The sequence below is a fragment of the Sylvia atricapilla genome, chromosome 1, assembly GCF_009819655.1.
Source record: "Sylvia atricapilla isolate bSylAtr1 chromosome 1, bSylAtr1.pri, whole genome shotgun sequence".
NCBI classification, from domain to species: Eukaryota; Metazoa; Chordata; class Aves; order Passeriformes; family Sylviidae; genus Sylvia; species Sylvia atricapilla.
Window position 1 is genome coordinate 19253788 of NC_089140.1, and position 24735 is coordinate 19278522.

General features: G+C 36.7%; 1 protein-coding gene across 1 annotated transcript in view; it reads right to left on the bottom strand.

Moving 5' to 3' along the window:
- The window catches only part of PLXDC2 (plexin domain containing 2), a 247895-nt gene that overhangs the window by 121451 nt on the left and 101709 nt on the right, over nt 1-24735 (bottom strand). The window contains exon 2 of the mRNA XM_066316433.1: nt 13657-13868. Within this exon, the coding sequence (XP_066172530.1) occupies nt 13657-13868 (212 nt within the window). The remainder of the gene's footprint in view (nt 1-13656; nt 13869-24735) is intronic.

Here is a 24735-nt window from a genome sequence, read left to right on the forward strand (position 1 = left end):
TGGGGGCTTATGACTCTGGATAATACCATAAATAACTACATTTTTGTCAAGTTAGTTTTTAAAGATTTAGTATTTTAGTCTTTTAAAGATCTGGTTCCTGTGTAGAATATAACAAACCACACAAGGCAGCAGTGTGTTTCTGAGCATATGTACTTTGACCTACTTAATAGCCACACTTGGGCAATTTTTTCCTCCCCCTAAATATATAAGTTTAGTTTAATATTATACACTCTCTTCTTTTCTCCTATCCAGGTATTAGAGCAACTTTAAACTCTCTGTAGCCTATGTATTCCTCCACTATATATTCAAATGCCAGGAGAAGTCAGTCATCCTTATTTTCTGCTTTTTGGCACTTCTCTATTGGAAGAGATGCAAGGAAAACAGCAACCAAGACTCAGCCAAGAGCCCTGAGGCCCCACATGAGGGGGAGTGGCAAATATAAATTCGTATGGAAAGTGTTACAGATCTGAAGTATTGAGTTGGCACTAGCAGGTATAGTTTGTAGTTGATCAGGTCTTTCCATAGACAGTGCAGGAAGCTGCCTCCATGCTCACTGGTGTGAGATGCAGTTCCTGAGCTGTTGATAATGCATTTTAGGAATCCTTCAGGGTTTGGAGCCAAAATTGTAGGGCAATCAGCTGTAGGAACACCTATGATCAATACAAAGTTGATACAGGCAGAAGCATAGGTTAATTAATACAGTAGCATTTTTCCTGTAGGGATAAAGCTTATTCTGAAGCTTTTAAAGGTGTCCCCCATACACCACACTCTGCCCCAGCCTTTGCCAAAGTCACGCTGCTCAGTCCAGCAGTGTGCTGGAGAGCATACAGCCAGACCATGCCCATCAGAGAACCTGGGCATCACAGGACAAACTGCATCACCATGGCTTCCCTGGGCAGCACTGGTTTTAAACAGATTGCAAACAAACTGCTAATTTATTTAGCCACAGCACTTTCTACTTTAGCTTTCTTGTACAACACGAAGCTTTAGTTACTAAAACATGGGACTGGCTGAAATCTGCAATCAATATACAAAATTTCAAAATTACCAATCATGGCTTCCAGAGAAAGACCATGATTATGGAAGTGGTTAGCAATTTCTACCACTCTTTTGTTTGGAAAATGGATCCATTCTGCTTTATTCACATATATTTTTTCTGTATACATCTGTAATAGCATTTCAGTCTGGATTGTGAACACAAAAATACTTAAAAAACGCTATATACAATTTTACCAAATTGTTATCACCAGCCACATTTCTTAAGGACTTGTCACAGACATGCTTCTCTATCAGACCTTGCAGTCACGCTCAATAAAATAAATAAATCCCTTGAGAACTCTCGTGCCTCAACTCTAAGACATCATATTTAATTGAGATGCTTGATGAGTTACATGTTGCCTAGACAGGCGTGTCCAAGTTGCTGCCTTTGCCTGACATCAGGCTCCAAAGAAGCTTTCTGCAGAATGTGCACTGTTTTTTTACAGAGGACTACTCTGCGCACCTCACAATTACCCAGACAAAATCATGATGCTAAATAATATCCTCCCTCTGGTGTCTCTGAAAAATACTCCCTTCAAGTTAACCTAGAGTGCAGTTGACCCAAGATATTCAAATATTTCAAAATTATACTAACACATTGTTTGGATGTTGTTTTTTCCTGTGTATAACTTCTAAATCTATATTGCTCTTCCAGAGTAGATTCATCCAAAGTGGAATATTGCATAAACTTTTATTTCCTTTTTTATCTTTCATCGAAATACAGGACACTAAGAAGATAAATCACAAGGCACTACAGAATTACTTTTGACTTGAAGGGTGTCTTTTGACAATTTCAAGCTACAGAAGGGATGCAAAACATTTAAGCACTGAATACCAGTGAGAGATTTTACTTATGTTTCAAATCAACCCAAATCAATGGGGTTGGTGGAGTGGCAAACAAGACAGGGAGAGGGAAAAAGAGGAGGAATCTCAACATTTTGATCTTGATACAATTGTGTTTGATACAATTCATTGGTATATTTGTAAAAAATAATTTTTTTTATCTTCAGACTCAGATTAAAAATTAGGTAGGTGAGCAGCATGTTATTTGGTGTGCAGGTTGGATACTTCAGTGCAGCTGCCTACCTAAGAGCTGGTTTGTAAGCGGTCGTTATCAGAACCACGGATCTATTAAATGCAGCCAGTGAAGATTTGCCAGCTACTTCAGCTCCACTTCAGAACAATCCAAATACACACTTTAACTGCACTGCCTGTACCGACCATGGATGAGATCTAATTGACTAAGCACTGGAGGAACCCAGGGCCATCTGAAAATTGCAGATATGATTCAGGACCTACAGCTGACCCTTATCCTACAGGAATGGCAATGGACCATTCAGTATAACAACAGCCTAAAATTATATCAGACATCTATAGTTAGGCACCTTTCACCTTAAATTTCCAACAGCTTTATCACAGAACAGTTGGTGTGGGAAGACACCTTACAGATCATTTTGTTCCAATATCCCAGGCATGGGCAGGGATACTTTCCACTAGACCATGTTGCTCTGAGTCCATCCAACCTGGCCTTGAAATCTTCCTGAAGGTGAGTCATCCAAATTGCTCTGGACAACCTCTTCCTTTTTTCTAATACCTCGTCTAATCCTATCCTCTTGAAGCCATTTCCCCTTCTCCTACCACCACATGCCCTGGTAAAAACATGCACATTCTTTGTCTATGCCACATGCATCTGTAGTTAGGTTTCCAAACTGAAGAGCTGAATTTCACCCCCAATTTCAATATTAACCACAAATAAGAAAGAAAAGCACTTGTATGGACTCCAGTGTCTTTTAGCAATCACAGTCACCTAATATTTCATATAAAAATTAAATTCATGTTCATTATTGGAGCAGTATACAGCTGTGTACTACCCTTCATTGAATGTTTATATAAGAAACAAAACCTCTGCAGTGTATTTAAGAAATTATCTTGATTTCCAAGGTGATATCTGATATAATATAAGGAAAATCAACATTATATACACTGCTAGTGACTAAATGATCAAATCAAAATTCTATTTCCAGGTTTATTTAAAAAAAATTCTCAGGAATGAATTGCTGTTTCTTTCAACTACATAGTAATGTTGACTCAACAAAGAGTTGGGGGTTTTGTTTTCTAGCCAAATAGGGATGTTGGGGGCACTAGCTTATGGCTATGGAATGAAGATGTTCCAATCATCCTCACCAAACTTGCTATAATCCACTGTGCCAGCAAATACTATACCTTCAAAGTTACACCCTCAAAATGAATACCCACCAGGTTGTTGACCTATGCAAGCCAGGTCTAAGCAGTAGCACTTTGGAACCAGATTATGTCTGCTCTATCACTGAAAGACACTTTTTATATACCAGAAGAGAGGCTTCCATACTTTGCCTGGCGCAGGAAGAACCTGAGAAACAGCTTCCTTTGTTATCTGTACTGGAGCAGAATGCCTCTGAGAGATTTTGACATTTTATCCCTCAAGACATTTACTGCTCCGCCTAGATGAGATCAGACAGATAGGATTTCCATCCGCAATTTTTTCCTCTTCCTACTTTTGTTGCTAAGGTTACAGAAAGACTGCTCAGAAAATGATGCTTTCATTTATTTAAAAATTTTAGTAGGTAATTGTGAAGAATTATTCAGCTTACTACAAATGTATGAAGCAAACCTCCAGTAACCCTGTCACATCACTCCAACTTTCATTAAATGCTGTGCCACTGAAAGGTTGAGGAACTATGTTTGCTATTCTTCTTCACTTTTCTCCCCCTCATTATGCACACTGCAATTTGCTGCACACTCTCCAAGATCTCCTATTGCCAATTTGGTTTTCCAGAAATAAGTATACTGTTTTTTCAGTGATGGTCTGTGAACACTTAGACACCCTGCACATGAATGCATGCCAGTTTTACAGAAGAAAAGAAGCGAGGAAAATTCTTGGTATTTCTATTAGTTATTTCTGTTGTGTGCATGAAATACCATGGCTCTTAAAAGTGTTTCATCAGTATTTTCTTCAGCAGTTGAAAATATTTAATTGGCATTTTTGGAAGAACAAATGCACATTTTACAAATGGAACTTTCTTCACCCTGATCCCCCTCTTGATATGAATTTTGAGCATTGGCACCATTTATTATTCTCTTTGAAAAGTCTGTGTAACTCATACAATCACAATGAGGATAGATCATTGACTTTGGCATAAATACTAAATTTACAGCATCAAAGGAAGTGTCTGACCAAATTTGAAACAATGGACTGATCTGTTTACATGCCACATTGTTACTGTTTTGGAATAACAGATAATTGACTTTCCCATATTAAAGAAACATGAAATATTAGGAGAGACACTGAGTAATCCATCAATGTCAGCAGAATTCCTACAGCTTTGAAAATCTATCCCTGGACTGGTATCATCCAAACTGGAATTGTGTGCCTTAGTGTGACAACTTTTTTCTTACCCAAATTCCTCTGCACAAGCAACTTGGTAAAGTATTCACCCTCACTCCCTGCCCTAACCAACTATGCACAATTTGCTGAGTGCTGTTAAATTACCTAAGGCTAATTAGCTGTTTGCTTTGCATAGGTAGAAATGAACATAATCTGCTTTTTTTGCATGACCAAATTGACACAAGTCTCCTCTCTTGAGGACACTCCAGGTGAACATGGTTAAAAGGGTCAGAAAGGAAGTGTCTGGGAAAGGAGAGACTTCCCAGCCTTCACAGCCATGCTAATACTCAGCTTCACAAGTTGAATCTATTTTCAGCAAATCCCTGCAAGCAAGAGCTGAGGCATGTATGACTGAAATAATTAATTCAGAAAGTACAAGGTCTGTTGGTTCTGCTCATAGCTCTTTTCGGTCATGAGTTCTGCCATTCTGGAATATCCTTTAGGAAGCTGGAGATGAAGGATATAGAAAAGTAAAACATTATCATTAAGAAAATTCAAAGGCAGATGCTGTTAAATTCTGAATTCCCTGTCTCCTTCCTTGTCATAAAGATTCATTCTCATCAATGTGTTAAATTAAACGCCTTGTGTGCAAACATAACAAGCAAGTGGAAATGAACTCAAGATTACAATGGAGTTCTCTTATTTAGGAGTGGTTGAAGCTAGTTTTTAATTTCTTTCCTTCTCTGTCCTCTCCTCCCAAGCTTAAAGGAAACAGAGAATAAATCTTTCCTCCAGGCTTTTCCCTTTTCAGCTATACCCGAATTATTAGCAGAACCATCCCTTCTTGAGTTTAGATTGAGAATACTGGAAATGTTGACAGGCTTATTGCTACAATACTTTTTACAGAGTTAGCAATGCATTCAGTCCAGCTGAACATAGCAGCAAGACCCAATAAAAGTGTTAAGATGACCTCAGTATAAGTAAGCAATCAATATATTCAAAAGAAAAAAATATAAATAAGGCATTTGCACAGTTTACCATTTTGAAACAGAAAGCCTGAAAAAAACCAAGACAGGGATATTTCAGTCTGATGGCTGGCTAGAAAGTGTGACATCACTGGTGAAAAACTCTGCTGGACAAGCAGAAAATAGTGAGTAAATTAATGATTATCCCAGATTCTGTTTCTAATTGAAGGTGACATAGTTTTTGGTGTAATTTAGCAAGAGCAGAGAATTAGGACATTTCATGTATGATCTGTGCTGCTTTCCAGACTAATTCACTTTCTGGCTCTTCTTTATAATGATTAAAAATTATCATTTAAATACTAGATTTAGCAGAAATTTCCAGATGTTTTAGTTAGTCTTAGGACACCAGAGGAAGAGCAAGTTCAAATAATTTCCCTAAGAGTACAAGAAAAGGAAACATATTTTTTCTTTTGACTCAGTTTGAAAAATGTATATCCAATTTTTCTGAAAATAAACTGCATTGTCCATCTCCAAAGTAACAAGCTAATTTTCTAAAATAAACTCTTGAAAACTGTGAATAAAAAAAAAATGAAATAACAATAAAAACCTTCACTAAAAAAAAGTAAATTAAAATACAGCAAGAAAATTCTATATAACTTAGCCTTCAGTTACTATATCAGGTATATAATTTAACACAAAATTTTTTCCTCTCCTACAACAAAAATATGACATCTATACATTCTGCTAAATGGAAAACAGCAAATTTATCCACAATGGTTTCAGTGCAGTGGCACCGTTTCAGAATATCCCAAGATCATTCCCCCAATATATTCTTGATCTCCACTGTAAATTTCAAACTCCCAAATATGAAAATAATAACATAATATTTAACTTAATCTTGTACATGGATACCAAAAAAAGCACAAGAACAGCTGGACTTTCCTAAGTCAAACATCTTCATATGTTCCTCAGAACTGATTGGGAAAGAGAATTGGACTTGACCTTTGTGGGTCCCCTCCAACTCAGGATATTCTATGATTTTTTCTGTGTGAAGCCCAGTAAGCACAGGGGACTCAGAGCAAACAATGGCAATTCCCCATTTTCCCCAGGGTCCAGTAATCTGCCCTTCAGAAACTTCCTTTGTGTTTAATAACCCATGACAAATTTGTATTCCAAGAATTTGCCTCATTCTGTAGATGTTGACACCCACAACATGCAGCGTAAATGACCTCTGGAGCTTTTGCAGCTTCATGATGTGGAGTAGAAAGGAATCATATGGGACATTTGTTTAATCCTTTAGAACATTATAGAAACACCAGAGATGTGAACAGCACATATTCCAACAGAGACTTCTGGACTTAAGTTACACTGGCTTAAAGGCAGCAAGACAGCAGTGTTAGAGGTAAAACTGACATGGCCTAAGGCAACATAAGATGGGCCCTGAAATGGCTGAAAATCTGATGCAATGCCACCTTAAACTGTAAAACTGTGTATTTTAGTCACAGCTGTTTTAGCCCTAGAAGTTCCAGGTCTATACTAGGCAACTGAAGTTTGATCAAAGATTGTGAAAAATATTTGCCTAGAGGAAAAGCCCAGATTTTTCCTCCTTCTCTTGAATGAGTCATACACCAGAAATCACACAACCACGTGATGCAGTAATTATTAACTGTGATCAAGAAATAATTATACATCTCTGAAAGTGAAAATAAGAGTGAATAGAACTTCTGTTATGATAATGATTTTGCAAGTAGACCTGGAAAGCTTCAGCCATGTAATTAAATCAATTAAAGTGTATTTCTTGACTTAGAACTTTAAATGAACCTTAGCCAAAATCTAATGTTTCCCTTATTTCAGTCAAGGGCTAGATATTATTTGAGCTCGATAATATTGTCTATCATCTGTTCCTAAAATGAAGCCACATCAGAAAGCAGGTACCAAAACTAAAACTGTTTGTTGCTTCAGGTTTTAGTTATTTTTTTCCTCCCCACCTTTGTGAATATAAGTTTCATAACAGAAGTATTGTTCTTTTACTCTCTAAAGAATCAGCCAGTTCCTGTGACAAATTTCTGTTTTGCAAAGCTTCATTTCTCCTCACTTATATGTTAAATGCTTCAACTGAAACCTAAAATCTGGTTAAACCTTTGTACTGAACATACATTACTTTGATATTTCATAATCGGCATTAAAATGTGACTATGCATTAAGAAAATATTAAATCTTAGTGGTGGAGGGATCAATAGCATCCCTAATATTATTAAACTATATGGTTATTCAAGAAGTGTTGCCCATGGAATTAACTTGCAGTGTTGAGGATCACTGACAAGGGAAGGAAGATACAAATACTATATAAGATAAATATTTGAACTATAAATTTTAAAAGTAAGTAAGCAGGCAACTTTACACAAACAGTTAAAGGCTCTAAAAATTGCAAGTCAGAAAACAGGTTTTAGAACTAAAGGGGGACACTCCCTTAGCTTTGGATGAGGAAAAAGAGCAGAAGCTTATATCAGACTGTGCTAATAAAGATTTTTTTCTTAAATACAGAATATGGTTGTCAGTAACTTGGAAGAACAACGGTTTCAAAATACAGTGTTATTAACACTGCTCTTTCTAAGTCCTTCAAATGCAACTGGCATTAAAGCCTTTGGATGGGAAGAAAAAACTAAAAAAGCAGGAACCAAATAGAGGACAGAAGCAGGCTTGGCCAAACTGACAGCTCGCTATGAGATTATAATACTCTTTAGTTTTAAGGCTTATTTTACGCATGGACAAGTTTTTCTACTTTTAATACAGTGCATTAGAGACATAATCATAGAATTGCCTTATCATTTGTCCAGCTGAGGGAAATTTAATCGCAACCATTTATTTTCTTCCTTGCTCAGACTTGCAGTGGGGACACAGCAGTGGGCATGCTGACACTGCTGTCAGTAGCTTAGAGTAATTGCTCTCAAATCCCAAGGGCTGTAAAACTCAATCCCTTCTGTTGTTTTTGCCAGTCACAATCAGACATCTTCACTTCCATAAGTGACTAGGACAGATAATGGAGAAGCTCTCTTTTGGGCAGAAACTCTTGGTTAGTGGCAAAATCCAGCAAAAGACTGGTTTTTATCAGTAGGAAATCCACAAATGTTGTTCCAATAGGGGCAAGATGCTTTTTAGGTATAAACTAATTGTGCTGCTAAAATTTACATTTCAAACAACATCTACAGAAAGTAAAGAAAGGAGAGAAACAATGAAAGAAGGGTGACTTCAGCTGGCAACAATTTTATTTTAGTTAAAAGCAACATGCAGCAGGAGATATCAGTGATATTCACAGGAATAAATTAATTATTTCAATTAAAAAAAAAGTATTTTGCACTGAAATAACCACAATTTTCTATACCTGCAAGTGGTATGTTAGGTGGGGAGGAGAAAAATAAGATACAGTTGAGTTTGGTTTGATTTAGCATGCTCAGCATGCTGTTTTTTTTTTTCTCAGAACTGAATCTTCTTCTGTCATACAGCAGCAATCATTCATTTTGTTCTAAGACTTTATATGAAAAATTATGTTTTTCCTCACATTTTTGCTGGTGCAAAGCAATAAAACTTTGCTGCATTCAGCTCAGCTTGACTATGATTTAATCTATTATTTTATTGCAGGATTTATTTTTTGATATTTGAAGTTTGTGAAAGACTATTGTTTTGATGTAGTATCTCTATATGGTGGCAACAAATTTGAAAGTAATTCACATGATGTAAAGTTATTTTGCAAAGTTTTTCACCCTCTACTCATGACAATGCAAACTATATATCAGAGACTTCTCCAATTTAATTTCTCTGTATTTTTCTTGTCAGTGCTTTACCCTGCACTGATGTGACTGCCGTCACAAGGAAGATCTGTGAAAAAGAGACCAAAGCTATAAATACAGAGGAAGAATGTGTTCTATATAGAGCTACACACAGCCAAAAAACGTAGGAAATCACTTGAAAAATGATGCACATTTCAAAATGTGGAAAAAATTATCATGTAACACTTGTGCAATGCACAATTGTATATTAATGAATTAGTTGTATATTATTGCATTATTAAGCCTTTTCCAGTTCTCAGTAGCCAGACCTGCATAAACAAGTACTAAGGCAAAACAAGAATGAATTTGTGGACCCCTTAGTGGTGAATACTGGGGAACCAGCATCCATATGGGATTCATTTCAGAGATCAGCTGCTTTCTCATTAATGCAGAAAATGAACAGGCAACAACAACCTCTGATACCCACCTTCATTATCTATATGGCCAAAGGACTTTAGGGATTAACAGAACAACTAGCCACATCATTACCATGAGGCTGAGTTTATTTTAAAAGTATTAATACCAATGTACTTAATAAAAGTGTGTGATTACAAAGCATACTTTTCTTTACAAGAGAATATGAGAAAAGGTAGTATATTTGTCTTATTTTTCTCCTTGTTTGAAAGAAGACATGTCAAACTAGACATATTCATGAAGATGTATTCTCACACTCACTGCTTTTACAAGGACTTAGAGTGTTTGCAGCAACAAATTCCACCTGACATGTTGCATTTCCTAAGCTCTATTTATCATAAGTAAAAGGCACTTCTAAATATCCTGAGTACAATAAACAAAAGCAGTAGGTTACACAACAAGCAAAAAACCCAAAACAACCCCGACCCTCAAAACAGGAGAGAAGGATCTTAAGAAAATAGGAGGCAAAAAAAAAAAAAAGAGGAAAGCTAGGCTTGAAATCATGATATTGTGAGTGACATCCCAGAAATCTGAGAAACAAACTCTATAGAAAGAAGAATTTTGACAGTCCTGAACTTATTTCAGGCTGAAGGCTGCAATGTTTGACTTTGTGATCCTTGGGAAGAAATATGGCTTAGATATGGATGCTCCTATCTTCAATGGAGACCCATTGAAACTCGCATTTGCCACACGGCCAAGAAGACAACTTGTTACAATGCATCATCAGAATCCTGTATTTTGGGGCTGCTCCTTTACAGTTGGTTCAGATGGCTGACAGCATATTTCTTTACCTGTCCTGCTTTGGGGATTTTTCTCAGACTGTAACGTTTGCACCCATCTGTATTAGATGGGATCTCATTTTTTTTATCCCATTATTTTGTCCCTCTTCAGAGCTTTCTCTCTCTCTCTTTAGCCATTTGATATAATGGGAATTAAAACATAAGTCTCATAGAATATGATCATCTCTACTTTTGAGCTCTACAGTACTGATTGCAAATAAAGCAAATGGGACTAATCTCCATCTTTGGGAGGCTTTTTGGATTTGCAACATTATAGTCTCTATTTGGCACGCCAAAATACTTTTTTATTATTAAAAGAGGAGTGCTTTCAAGACAGTCATACTGTTTAAAGAGAGTTATATGTTAATTTTACCCTATAATTTATAGTTAGCTCTTAGGACTTCTATCTGGCTTGCAGCAGAAACTTATGCCCTTTGCTTTTCTTTTGGAAACATGTATCTTTGTGAGTTTGTGCCACCACAACACCGCACCTGTGGGCCAAAAAATTCCTAATCTCGAGCAACACAATGGGACTTGGAGATCTTCTTCCCAAAGCTCTGTTCATTTCTGAAGGCCCAGCACATCACACAGTTATAACCACTGCTTCTGCTAGTCTCTGCAATTTAGTTCAAGACCAGTTCAAGAGAAAATCTTTACTTACAAAAAGCACATGAATGTGTCTATCATTTTGTATGAGTCCTTTCCTGAGTCACAGTGCCAAACAAATGCAGGAGACAAAACAGAGAGGTGAAGAGAGACACTTCGGCTCCCTGGTGGCTACACTGCTCCATTTGGACCAGAGAGGCTGCACTCCAAAGAGAATCTCAAAATTACCATCTTTCCTGTGAACAGGAGGAGGTCCACCCTGACTACTGGAAAGGTGTGACAAACCAATCTACAATGCACTTGCATGAAGACCTTTAGAAGATCTGTACTTCATGCTTCCACTCAAGATGATGTTAAAATAACCTCTGGATCAGTGCTGATTGCTGGTCCAGCATGGTGATTCTGTGAAGTTACAGAACAATGCCACTAACTCCAATGGGAAAAAAATTAATCAAAAGTGTCATAAACCTAAAATAAAAGCAAAGCCAGTGGAACTAAGCTATGCTCCTCACAGGTTTGATTTTATAATTTTTCATCTTATGGCTGGATAGATTGATAACTCAGGAAACATTTAATTTTAAACAGTGTCCAGAAATTTCTGCCTACTGCCTTCCCTTTTTTCCTTGGCTGTTTTGGTTTTTGAGGGTTTTTTTTAAATTGTTTTTTGTTTCGGTTTTGTTGTTGGTTTTGGGTTTTTGTTTTGGTTTGATATTTTTTGCAGGGAAGGATGAAGGTGACAGAGGGATTAAGGGTTTGGGTTTATAAAGCTGGAGAGAAAGTAAACTCATAATGATAAAGAACGACAGAAATACTATCAAGTGAAAACATGTTCATCGCTGTCAGTACTCACATTAAATAAGTCTGCATTTGCATGGTAACCCTACAAAACACTTTAGAGAAAAAGTATCTGTAAAAAACAGCATCTGGAAAGGAGAGATGTCATCATCCTGTAGCATCACTAAATATAAGTGGCAGGTAATACTCATTTTCAGGATTTTCTTTAGCAACCACTGCAATGTACACACAGCAAGGATTTAAAATAATCAATAAGCTCTCCAGCACTGCTGATAAGCTGCCAAGCTGCAGAAGAATGCAATGTATGGATTCTTCCTCTGTGGATTTCTGTTGTATATTCTACCTCCTCCATAAGGCCAGGCATCAAGGGGTTTTTGTGAGATGCTGTGTGTTGTAGTGGGGATTTTCAATGGAATCCGATAATGTGTAAAACCACAACTCCGTTATCTTACTGTACTGAAAAGACCTTAGAAAAAGAGGTTTGCAACAGAACACAAAACCTGAATTCAATAAACTTTTCAGGTTAAGACACTGTAAAGCCATTAATCTGTCAGGAAAGATGTTCCTAGAAAAACACCGTTCTATGTATATCCATTTGCAAGCATTCATTTTTTTTCCCCAAGTCTTGCTATACGTAAGTGTTAGAGGGGGACATCTGAACCATTTTGCTTCATAAGAGCTTGGAACCCAGCCAAATGGAAACACTGCATAGGGATCTATGGGTAAGCCGTGGAATGATCAACTACTAAAACTTCCCTGTACCTGAGACAGCTTGCACTTTATCTGCTAAAATAACTAGAAACAAGACTGATCTGTGTTGTAGCCCCAAAGAATTCCTACAGGTATGGGCAAAAAGGAAGTTAAAAAATCAACACGAAATTCAAAACTACAATTTACCAACCAGTGAATTTTATGTTAGTACAAGCAGAAATGTAATTAGTCCTGTACAAACTAGAAACCATCAAAACAAGCACAAAACACACCTCTCCAAATCCACTATTTGTAACAACTCAAAATCTGAAAGCGGCTTTTTTTTTTTTTTTTTTTTTTTTTTTTTTTTTTTTTTTTTTTTTCCCTCTGAGAGTGAGCTTCCTGGAACTGAAAAAAATCCCAATACTGTTGTTTTGGAAGCAGATTATAATGACTGAAGATGTCAAGTGTAGTTCATTCCAAGCTGTATTTTATTGAGAAACAGGATGTAGATTTTATTAGTAACAAAACCCCAAACTCAATACTTAAAAAACCACCACCACCACAACAACAAAAGAACCAAAGAAAACAGGACAGAGAGCTATCTGGCAGCTGAACAAGAAATTAGAGAGAGCCTATAAAACAGAGGGAGAATGTCTCAAGACTTCACATAGATGGACTCAATCCATCTTATTCTTTTGAAGACCAAAAAACAAATAGTATGCAATGATCAGCCTGAATTTTCTTCAAATTTCTCATTTTGTTAAGAGTCTTTTCCTCTTTCTGCTTGGATACCACTCTCCAGAAAGGTCAGACAAAGACTCGCAAATTAGAGGTGTTTACATCAACTTCGAAAAATAATTCTATTTTATTCTATTTTAATACTACTTCCTTTTCCAGATTTCCAGCAAGAACTGCTAAAACATGGGACTTCACTTAACTTTTTTCCAGCAAGAGAGAAAACACCTTCAAGAGCCTATCTTCAAAAGTCATGAAGGATAGGCTCCAGCCTCAGGACAAGAGAAAACTCCAGCTTCCACACGCTGGTAAGTTCACAAATGCAAAGACCAGAGGTACTCTTCCTCATAAATGTTTGAATACCGTGAAGGAAATACCTTTTTACTTACCACCAATCAAAGACAACAAAATGAATTAAAAAACAGATGATGAATATCTACCTCAATCTGTGTAGCATTGTCATGTCCCTCTTCAAGCAGCAGGTCTGTGAAACCCCCTGGCTCCAAGGAATCCTGCCCCATGCTGGCCCTGTTGGTGTCCACTGATTTGAGGGACTCTGAGTGCCTTCTCCACCTGTGGCTGCTTACATATGAATCCACCTCCACATTTTCCTCCACTCGAGGGAAGCTCTGAACAACTTCATAAAACACACCTGTTTGACAAAAAAAGAAAAGCAAAAGAAAGCAATGTGGTAAGTGAACAGAACACTGGTTTGCTAATCATAATTGAAAACTTAAGAAGTTTTTATAAAAGTTTTGTACAACTCCATAAAATAGCCATTTGTATCACTGATAAAGTTTTTATGACAATATGTTTAAAAGAACTATTATACTTTTACAAAACTGAGGAATTTGGACTAAGTTTTGTAGACTCCTCTAAACATCCTAACTTATTTTTCTGCTTGTTTTCTGTCTGGGAGAAGCTGTAACTTTTTTATTTTCTGTTACAGAAAAGCTGTTTCTGTAACATCTGTAACTTTAACACATGTTTACCCATAGCTGATATTTTTCAAAATAGAATAAGTCTGACAAAAATATTTTAATCACCTAAGAAAACAAATGTAGAAGAGACAGAGAAACTTTTGTACAGACTTAGGTCTTCTCACTGATTTTATGTTGAAAGAGCTTGGAAGCCATGGTGAAAGGCAAATAAACACTATGAAAGATGTGAAATTCTCATAAACAGCTGTTCCAGTGCATAAATAAAGATATCCTGCTGTATAAATGATAAAAATGAATGATGTGTGAAGTCTGCAGACACCCACTCTATTTTCTCCAAGGGATGAGCAGTTGGGTGGTGTGTTTAACATATTACTTTTGGACATTGTCATGCTCATTTGCAACTTTTTCATATTAATAAAACTATCAGCAAAACAAACCTATAAAACTATCAGCAGACAAAACCATTAATTTTTCAGAAGTTTGATTTTGCCAAATCCAAGATCCTAACAAAGTATTTTTCTGTTTATTCATTTTTGTTAAAGTAAGAGATAAAGTGAAGTAAGTTTGCATATTTTGCACTAAAAATCATATATGGTTTTCACACTGTCTTTGCGTCTAAAAGGAGAAGTAGAGGGATGTTCTGTGCTTTTGATGTGCCAGGAAGAACGTGACTTGGGTAAAAAAACAACAAAAAAAAAACCTCTCAAAAGGAGTGGCAAACTAAAGGAAAATACTGAAAGGATAGACCGGTAAACAATTGTGTGCAGAAATACTTCCATTGCTTTTTTTTAACAGAATCTTCTCAAAAAAAGATGGTACCACTTCCAAGGTCCTTAATAAGCATCACACATGTTGTCAAAGTACAGAAGAGATGGGAAAAAAAGAAAATTAGTTATCAAAGGTTAAAATAAGTGAGATTTTCCTGCAACACAGCAGGAACAGGTATAGGAGCCATGGGTATAGAAAAATCTGTCAGATATTGCTCTTGGGAGACCAGAAAGTGTTACAATACAGAAACAATATCTAATACACTTTAGGCTCTATGTGGTTCCATTTTTCTATCAAACTCCCCCAAACACACTAAACTTATTTCCTGAGTTATTTGATCAGTCCCAACCAAGCTGAAATTGTGTGAGACGAACGTGCTTAGTCACCTAGAGAAGTCAGAATTTAATTGACATGCAAAACAAGCAATCTCAGGCCATATCTTTTCTCAGACCCCAAGAAATCAGACTTCTTTTCTTTTAATAGGTGGCTTTTTGAAGCCTGTTTCCTTACATTTCTTAAAAGCCTTAGAACATTGTCTTCAACAAATTGCTACTGCGCTCTGTATTTTATCAGACAGTCAGCAGCCCGATGGAGAGGGACAGCTCAGCAGGTGAACCGACTTATTCCTCCACATTCCTTATCAAAACCTAATCAAAATAGCCCTCCCTGCTTCAGCTTGCAGGCACTTTGCCACGCTGCTCTGGGGATCAGGGAGCTGCCAGATATGGCAAACTGCTCAGAGACAAGGGCAGAGAGGGCTCCCTGTCTGTGCCCGCGGTGCCGGGGCTGGTCCATGGAGCCGCGTTTGTCCCGAGGCTGCGGCTGCAGGATGGTCACACACCAGGCACAGGCCTCCAGGTACGCGTCTGTGGGAACTGACAGTGGTTTTTTGGCTTCAGGCAGCGCCAGCAGCAGAGCCTGTGGGAACACAGTGTTCTCTCACTTTGGCCTGGGAAATCTTGAGGAGGAATCAAAACAATCCTTGGAAAGTAAAAGACTTAGCAGGTGGTGGTTTTGCCTGGTTCTTGTTTACTTGTAAGAAACAGTCAAGAATTGTTGTTCCATATGACCAATCAAATTTATTGTACTGAAACACTGTATAAAAGAGTTTTTCAATAAATCTTTGCTATAATGTCCTCCGAAGACACCAGAGTTGACATGTATTGTTATTTGAACCGTCTCGAATTGTAAGGATACATGTCTGCATCACCCCTTTCCCTTCCCCTGGAGAACCTTCCTGCCTGGTCTTGGTGGCTCAAAACCCACACCCTGAAAAAGGCAAAAACAGCATTTCATCCCCATTTTGCGGTCCCACTCCAGCCTACTCTTTCCATGGCTATCATATGTGCTTGACATGTTGAGGCAATCACCTAAATTAGCAGATACAAGATGTGAAAGTTAGGGGAGAGTTTTAAATCCCATTCACCTCAAGTTGGGACCCATTTGTAAAGAAAAGCAATTACACCTTGTTCTCCCACATCCTGAATATAAATGAATGCAATTTCTAGCCTTTAAAGTTGTTTGTAACATAAATTGGTTTTTAAAATTATAATAATATAATGATGGTGAGAAGAAAAGAAGTGTATTGGGGTATTTCCACTGGCTTGGAAATTCTACATAATTTTCTCTGTATTCTGTTTTACAGTATAATTGCATCATGACAAACCTGCAAAATTTGATTTAGGCCATTTCCCATTACAGAGATGTTCTATGCCATTAGTGTACAATTTTTACTCCCTTTAAAATTTTTAATTATGTGATTTTTCTCTTTGAAACACACAAAATGTTCTGAAAAAGACTGTTTCTGCCATTACACTGATAAACATTTTTTTACAGGTACAAGCTATACTGACATAAGAAAGCTTTAGAATCATCTAACTGTATTCAGAATGCATGTTATCCTTCTAAATTGAATAGCAGCACGAATTAAATGCAGAAAGTGATAACTATTCGGTTGAAAACTAATCTTTGGAGGTTCTAAATTGAATAGTAGCAAGAATTAAATGCAGGAAGTGATAACCATTCAGTTTAAAATTAATCTTTGGAGTTTTTTTCACTATGAAATCTGTAAAACACTGTTATCAATAGACTAGTTAAGTGTCCTGGACTGGCAACATGACGATACTGAGCTACAGTGTGAGATAAAATCTGGATGTGATTTCAAAGAATAAAGAAAGAAACGTACAGTGTGATTCCTCCTTCATTAAACCTTTTCCTTAAACTGCAGGGGATAGAGAGAGAGGAGTGATGAGCTTGGCTGAACCAGCTCTGCCCTACAATGTTCTCTTTGTTTATCTCAGCAGATCTCTAGCTGAGAAAATGACAAACACTTCTGAAATTGGCTGAAAAGGATGTTTTATGTAGATAAAACTTAGATAAATTTTCAGATAATGGATAGATAGATTATTTTTAAGTTCTAAAAGCAGGCATCCCATAAGAAAAAGCATTTAGAGACTTAAAATTCCAACACTTTACACGTTAGAACTGTTTGATATTTCTGGTTGAAATCCCTGTGTATTTAAAAAAAAAAATCACATAGAAGGCATTTTAGAGGAAATGTACTGAATTATTATAGTCGTATCTTTTAGATCTTGGAGCTCTTGCTTTAATTAACACTGAAGGAGAATATTCAAATCAATTGAAAAGAAGCCAAACACCTGATTTATAATAAAATCACAATATTGGCAAGCACAGATGAGTAGCAACTTCTTCAACTTGTATGAACAGAAATGCAAAACTACAGCAAGCCTGTAAATCTGTTAAACAGGGAACTACTGTTTTCATCTGATATTTTCCTGTGTAAACCATCAGAGTTTTATATATAGTACTATCACCAGCAAGCCACTATCTCTGATCCTGCGCTGCAGTATTTTTAAGCAGTAAAAGTAAAGTAACGCCTTTCTAATGAATATGTAATGAAGGTGGTGTTTCAGTCTGATCCTTCAGCTCTTGAAGATTTCATAAAATTAATGATAAAAATCCTTACATCTGCAGCTCCTTTCCTCCTTGGGTTATACTAAAATTTAAGATTTCGACTCCATGTTGAATAAAGGTAGAGAGGCAGTCAGGTGGGAATAAGGAAAACAAATCTATAAAAAGCTTTTACTGATCGGAGATTATTTGGTGACTGTTGGGAAGATCAAAAGCTCTTGCCACAGTTGGCCAGTTCAGCCCTTCACAGCTGATGTGATCAGAATTTCCATTAAAGGCTTTAAAGGAATGGGAGCATCATTCACACAAAATAAAACACACTTGCATGGCATATTTAGAGAAGACTGGGGAATGGGAATGGGTGAAAATTACAGGCAGAATCACTTTTACTCATATCTAAAACAGGTGTTTCAAATTTCCTCCTGTACACGTATACATGCTCAGACAAAAAGAAAGCTTTTGGCATCTCTTACTTAAATCACCGTGTACCCAGCTAACAGCTTTTTACCACCTGAGCTTTCATTTTAACAAGTACTAGAGAAGTTTTTAAATGTGTTAAACTAAACACACATCTGATGGAAGACACACATCTGAAATCTCTGTCTTGTACATGAGGAGGTTTCTGACTTTTGACATGGCTCTTCTAATCTGAGGTTTTGGGCAGGAAGATTTGTGTCCCGTACTGTGAAATACATAGAACTGCTTAAAACTTCTGGCCTTAACATAAATTAGTGCTGTTTGTCCACTTAAATATTGTGAATTATACAAGTGGCTCTAACAGATCAGAAATGCTGAGCTATACAAGAAAGATTTGCTGAAAGGGAAGAAGACGCCCAAATGTGATGGGGACAAGAGTTCTTTGCTTTGCTAAGCTGGCCCTCAAAGAAAAAGAGAGAAATTCTAAGCAAATAGGCCCGAAGTGCAACAGCCAAATTTGACAAGTAAGACAGCTCTGATTTTGTAAGGAAGTCTGGTCTACATAAAGCTTCATTTATGAGGAAGAAAAAACAAAAGAGAGACTTCACATTTTTCAGGTGTCAACGTAACCAAAGGAGAAAGAAACCTTCTTTGGGTAAAAAAAGCAAACACATGAATCTTCTTCCATTCATTCAACTATTTTTGAGTTTTTTTCCCCCTTTTCCATGAGCTCAAACATTTGGGGAATGTTTCAGCACATTAGAATTTCAGAATTGCGTTTCTGAAATGTGTGTGTTATTTACATTTCATGATTGCACACATTTAAGCCAACTCTGCAATTTGACTAATTTCATAAATGCATCATAATCAGCAAGACTTTTCTTTAAAGACTAGAAATGCTCATACATTGAAACCTTTATTCAGCAGATTGCTTGTGAGATACATGATCAACTTTCTAAATATGCCACAGCCCAAATGCCAGCAAAATCAAGTATCAAATTCACAAATTTATTCATCAAGGGACAGAAAATGCCATCACACTACTTTAGCTTAAGTAACTTTCTATGTAGTCTGTCTTATGAGTCTTTTATGATCCTTTCAGTAAGGGTGAGAAACCAACAAATGTTGATAAGAGATCTGAATACTAGTTCCATGAAGTTGATTCTTCCCAAATATAAACATGCCTTTAAAGGATTCTCCAGGTACAAGGCTTATATATTAAATGACAAATATCACAGCAGAAATCAGCCATATGTCTCAAAACCAGGACAATTTCTAGTTTAAATTAACTCTGCCTATGAGCACCTCAACAAAATGAGACTTTATCTGTACCTGATTCATGGGCCTAGGAGCAATTCCATCTTTCTGACCTTAATTTAGGAAAGATAGATAAGCTTTAATTTCAATATGCCCTTGATAATGATACAATAAATTTCTTAACAAATTAAAAAATAAAATGATTTGTAAAAAACTATCCCACAGTGATAATTAGCATACAAAAAGCTGTGTCCGTTTGGGTCATGATTTAGGTCAACCAGCAAAAGACCAGATCCTCATAGTTTCTTTTTAAAGCTTGTCTGAAACTGCTAATAGAATTGTAATAATATGTGGGAAAATAATGCTTAGCATGATCCTGTTTTTCCCACCTAGGGTTAAGAATTTATGAGGCCTGCAAAGGGAATCAGAGGTCAACGATGATAAAATTCTGATTTATGGAAGATGATGATCACTGTACTGCTGTTGAACTGTTTGTTCAGAACAAAAAAAAAATTGTCTAAAATAATAACACTATCTCAAGGTATGTTTTCCTTGCAATTATATAATAAGTAGCAACTAAAACCTATACCCAATACAGAATCAGTATCAATAATAATAGGTATTATGGGAGGGAAATAATGTAACTGTTAATTTCCTTCCACATCCATTCTATCAACAATATGAACTCAGAGTTCCCCCTTGGCAGCTGCTTTCTATTCAATAACTATTTTTCACCACTACAAGTGGTCCCAAAGAGTATATTACTACAGTTCCAGAACTTTATCTTTGTCACAACTACAACTGCAGCAGGTTGGTTTTTTGTAGTGTTTTGGGGTTTTGTTTGTTTGAATTGCCTGATTTACTTTCACTTTGTAATTATTTATGTAATCATACAGGTAAATTGAAATGCTATAGGTAAAGTCAAGATCTGAGTCCACTGGTAACAATATTGTTACTTTGATTAGCCTACATCAACACTGAGAAAATATTGTTAAATTCCAGCTTCAGTGTATTCTCCAGCTACATAAACACAATAATTTGCACATTGAATTTACAAGTAATCTGATTATAGCTTTATATTTTCTTATTCTCTCCGTCAGTTCTACTTGGGGACCAAGATCTAAATTTGTTGCTAACTAGATACATACAGAACCAAAAAATACAAGTTATGTCTCAAAAAAGGCACTTGCAGTCTTGAGGATGCTGGATAGTAAGAGGAGAGAGGGAATTTTGGTCAGTACACAGTGATATTGTTCATCAGCAAAAACCTAGGCAGTATCAAGATTTTGAAGGTATTTTAGTAAAAAGAAGATTTACAATGGTAAAAAAGGCATTCTAATTTGACGTGGCTAATTTTTTACACACGTATTCTAGAAGGATTTCACTTGCTTTCACAACTAAGGTTAGAATAAGAGTCTAGGAAGGCTGATCATAACAGAATTGGAAGGCATAAAACATTTTACCCCTACTAGGTGCTTACAAGTCTTGTGCACATCTGCATCCCACACTTGCAGACCTTTTTTGTATTATTTTTGGAACAAGAGAAAAACAATTATGATTAAGCTAACAATGTGGAGTGTAATCCTTTATCTCAGCCCTCCACTTTCCAAAACATGAAGACAAAATCACCTTGAAAAGAAAGATAATGACATTGGAATTGATTCTGGATTATCCTTTCCTTTCAAAACATAAGAAAAAATAAAGAAAAGAAACTCTAATAGACTTAGATGCCCAGCCATGGCAAATTCAGTTTGAGTACTATTCACTTAATCTTTGCACACTATATTAATATGTTCAATGTTCACATCTCCAGTAGCATTTGCAACAATTATTAGTAATGCAGACACCCAGCTGCACATAGATGAATATTTAGCATATACTTAGCTTCCGAAAGGAAGTATATCTGTAATGTTCTTATTACACAACTCACACTATTAAGAATTTTATTTTCTTGTGGATTATCAACTACAGCATAGAAAAGAAAGTAGCTAACACATTTTAAATAATTTGGTGGTTTCTGATTAACTTGTAGCAATAATGTCAAAATGTTAATTCATGTGTAGTTTATGTATTTTCTGTCCAAACCTCCCAATAACACAAACCCTTGCTAAACTACAGAATTATTTATTTAAAAAGCTGTAAAAAGTAAAGAATTCAACAAAAAAAATGCCCTGCCAAGAGAAATGGTGATCTCTCTATAATATTCTATTTATATGTAAATTCTTGCTTTTCCAAACTCGATTCAAAGGTTTTCCAGAGAATACTAATACCAACTGCATCTTATTTAAACACATTGTAAAGAAGTTAATTTTTTTTTTTCTGGTCGGTAACCAGATTACAGTATGATTGCTGGTATTGGACAGTAGCATTAGAGCTGTCTCCTATGTGTCCACCTCACTGTTCCAGCTTGAAAGTATCTTTCTTTTTCCTGAAGGATCTAGCAAACCTTGGCACTAGAACAACCCAAGGATATGAGAGAAAAGCATAGAAAAAGTGAACTAAGCATTCAGAATCTGAGCTGCAGCGTATGTCTGGAACTCATTTTGCATGACTTGTTGAGAAAGAAGGCAGTAAATAACTGGGATGTACAAACCTGTTCTAGCTTGGCTAATTCCGCCCTTCCCAGCAGATAGTGCCAAATGCAACTTTGGTAGAAGGGTTATCTTCAGTTTTAGCCTGAGGAAAAAACCGAAGGCTAAGGCAGAAGGAAGCCCATTGCTCAAGAAATGGATTAGCACAGACAGCACACACAGTGCCTTCACAGCAGCGTGCACAGGAAAAGAGCAGCGCTTGCAGGGACGTTGCTCTGGCCAAGACACCACGGGTCAGCTCTGCACAGGCTGTCACTCACTGGTGCTGGAGCAGCACCAGAGGGTAATTGCCTTCCTGGGCAGCCCTGTCAGGCTGACTTCGAATCAGGCACAAGGATCAATGGCAGCATTCACCCAAAGGCAGCCAGGCAGGGTTGGGCTGCTCAAGCAAAGAGATACAGATGGAAAACAGGGCTCACATTTCAACACAACGGAGCTGCGCATACATACAGGTATAGGCAACATCACCTCAGGGGCACAGGTTAAAATCTGAGCAACTTGGCACAGTGGAAATAAAAGAAGAAAGTTGGCACACAATGGCATAGCACCTAATCAGGTACAAAAAATACTGATGGCACAGAGATGAAGGATTTCCTCTCCTCCCTTGTCAGTGGTGCCCAACAGACTGAAACCACCCTTAGTAAGTCTGTCTGCAAACAAGGGCAAACTCCTAAGCCCCTTCCTTTCTCCAAACAGATTTATTAATGAGTCTGTGTCAGTGTGCCAAAATGCAGCCCACATATAGAGTGACACTTCTGAGAACTCAACACATCTGGATGCTTCAAAGGAAGACAGATCATGCAACATAACCCTCGCATGACTTAAATACAGCACATTTCTCTCTCTGCATCCTCAATCCCCTCTGCCCCATCACAGGAGTAGAAAGGAAGTGGTTTGCAGCATTAGATATTTCACAGAATTCAGGATTTGGAAAATTGGAAGATGAACAAGCAATTGCTGTTGCCCAGAAATGTGCAGCAGAGAATGTAATAGTAATCTGATATTATAAAAGCTGAAGAAAAAAATGGCATGATTTTTCCTCCAATAGAGTGGCAAAAGAGAATTTTTTGAAAATGGGAAAATTAAAATTTACAGCTGTTTATGGAGACATAACTTGCACTTCTTTTCAGCTCAAGATCACAAATTGATTTCCATTGGAACCACAAATTGAAATCCTTTCACTTTCATTATGGATCAAAAAAGGAAACTATATATCTTCTTTCATTTTCTGCACACAAAGGCATCCTAGACCAACAATGATTCAGGATTAAGAAAGATTAATCCAGCTACAAGTAAATAGATTGCTCACTTGTAGAATTAATGAATTCTTTTAATAAACAGTAAAGGCTTAGTGACAGAACTCACTACACTGTGGTGACACAATGCTTTTCATGAAATGTCCTGCAAAAAGTAAAGTAAATTGTTGTGTTCAAACACAGCTGCTTCAAGGGTCAGGAGAAGTAGAGGTGGTCTCACTGGGCTTATATGGTAGTGTTAAATGTTTAGCTTAGCAATGATTGAAAAATAAATTAGATGCTAGTTCTTTAGAATTCTTAAGGTATCTTTATCTGATTTTTCACACCTTTATAGATACACTGAATTATGCTTACAGTGTTTTATCTATGATGCCTTCTTTTGTTGTTGTTTTGTAGAGATGAGATGGCCAAGAAATGATAACTGCATTTTATTAAAGAAAAAGACATTGAAGCCTATTTCAGGGTCTCTTCACCCTTAACTTGCAATTGCTGTTCAACTTAAAATTTTCCATATATTTACCCAGTTCCCTCACTTCTACATATTTTGTTCCAAAAGAATAGCAGAAAACTTTAAAAAAGAAGACCTATCACCTTCCATTTCCACTCATGAAGTAAGTGTTTTAAGGACCTCTGAAAGCATAGTAGGGATTCTAAATAATAAGGGCTTCAACCTGGCCCAGTGCAGTACCATAGATATGGTCCTCTGTAAGAGCTGACTGTAAGATCTAACTTCACTAGAGAAGTCAGAACTTCTCAATTTTTGAGGAAGCATTAAGAGACACGGAAGTAATTACAGTAAATACATACAGCATAGAGATGGATTCTCTAAAAGGAACTAAATATATGCAGTAAAAGTGCAGGTTGCTTTTTTTTTAGTATTTTTGCATAATGGCTCAATGAATGCCTCTCTTGCAATCTGTAAGATGCACATAATGAAACTCGCTTTCTCTGTTAAACATGGTCTGTGTTGCTGATGACAAGCACTGGATAATAGCTATGTACTCTTTTGTTATAGAAAGGCCATTGCTTATTTCTTCCAGTCTTTCTGTTGACAAAGTATTTTCTGCCTTGTCTAATGAAGATTAAATTTGTCACTGAGATCACAACGGGTCTAAATGCCTTCAGGTTTTGGTTTGTTTTCTTTTCAGGAGAAGTTATCATTTTAGCTTCAGCTAAAATCAGCTAAAATCCTAGATCAGGAGATCTGCTGGAGAAAAATATCTTGTTTCTAGAACATCAATGGGAGGAAATTAGAGCAGAGATTGTTTTTAAGCTCTGGCACAAAATCTGCCTTACTAGACTTGATGTGAGACCCCAAAAAAAAAAAAATCACAGATTAGGGAGGAATTGTTGGAGAA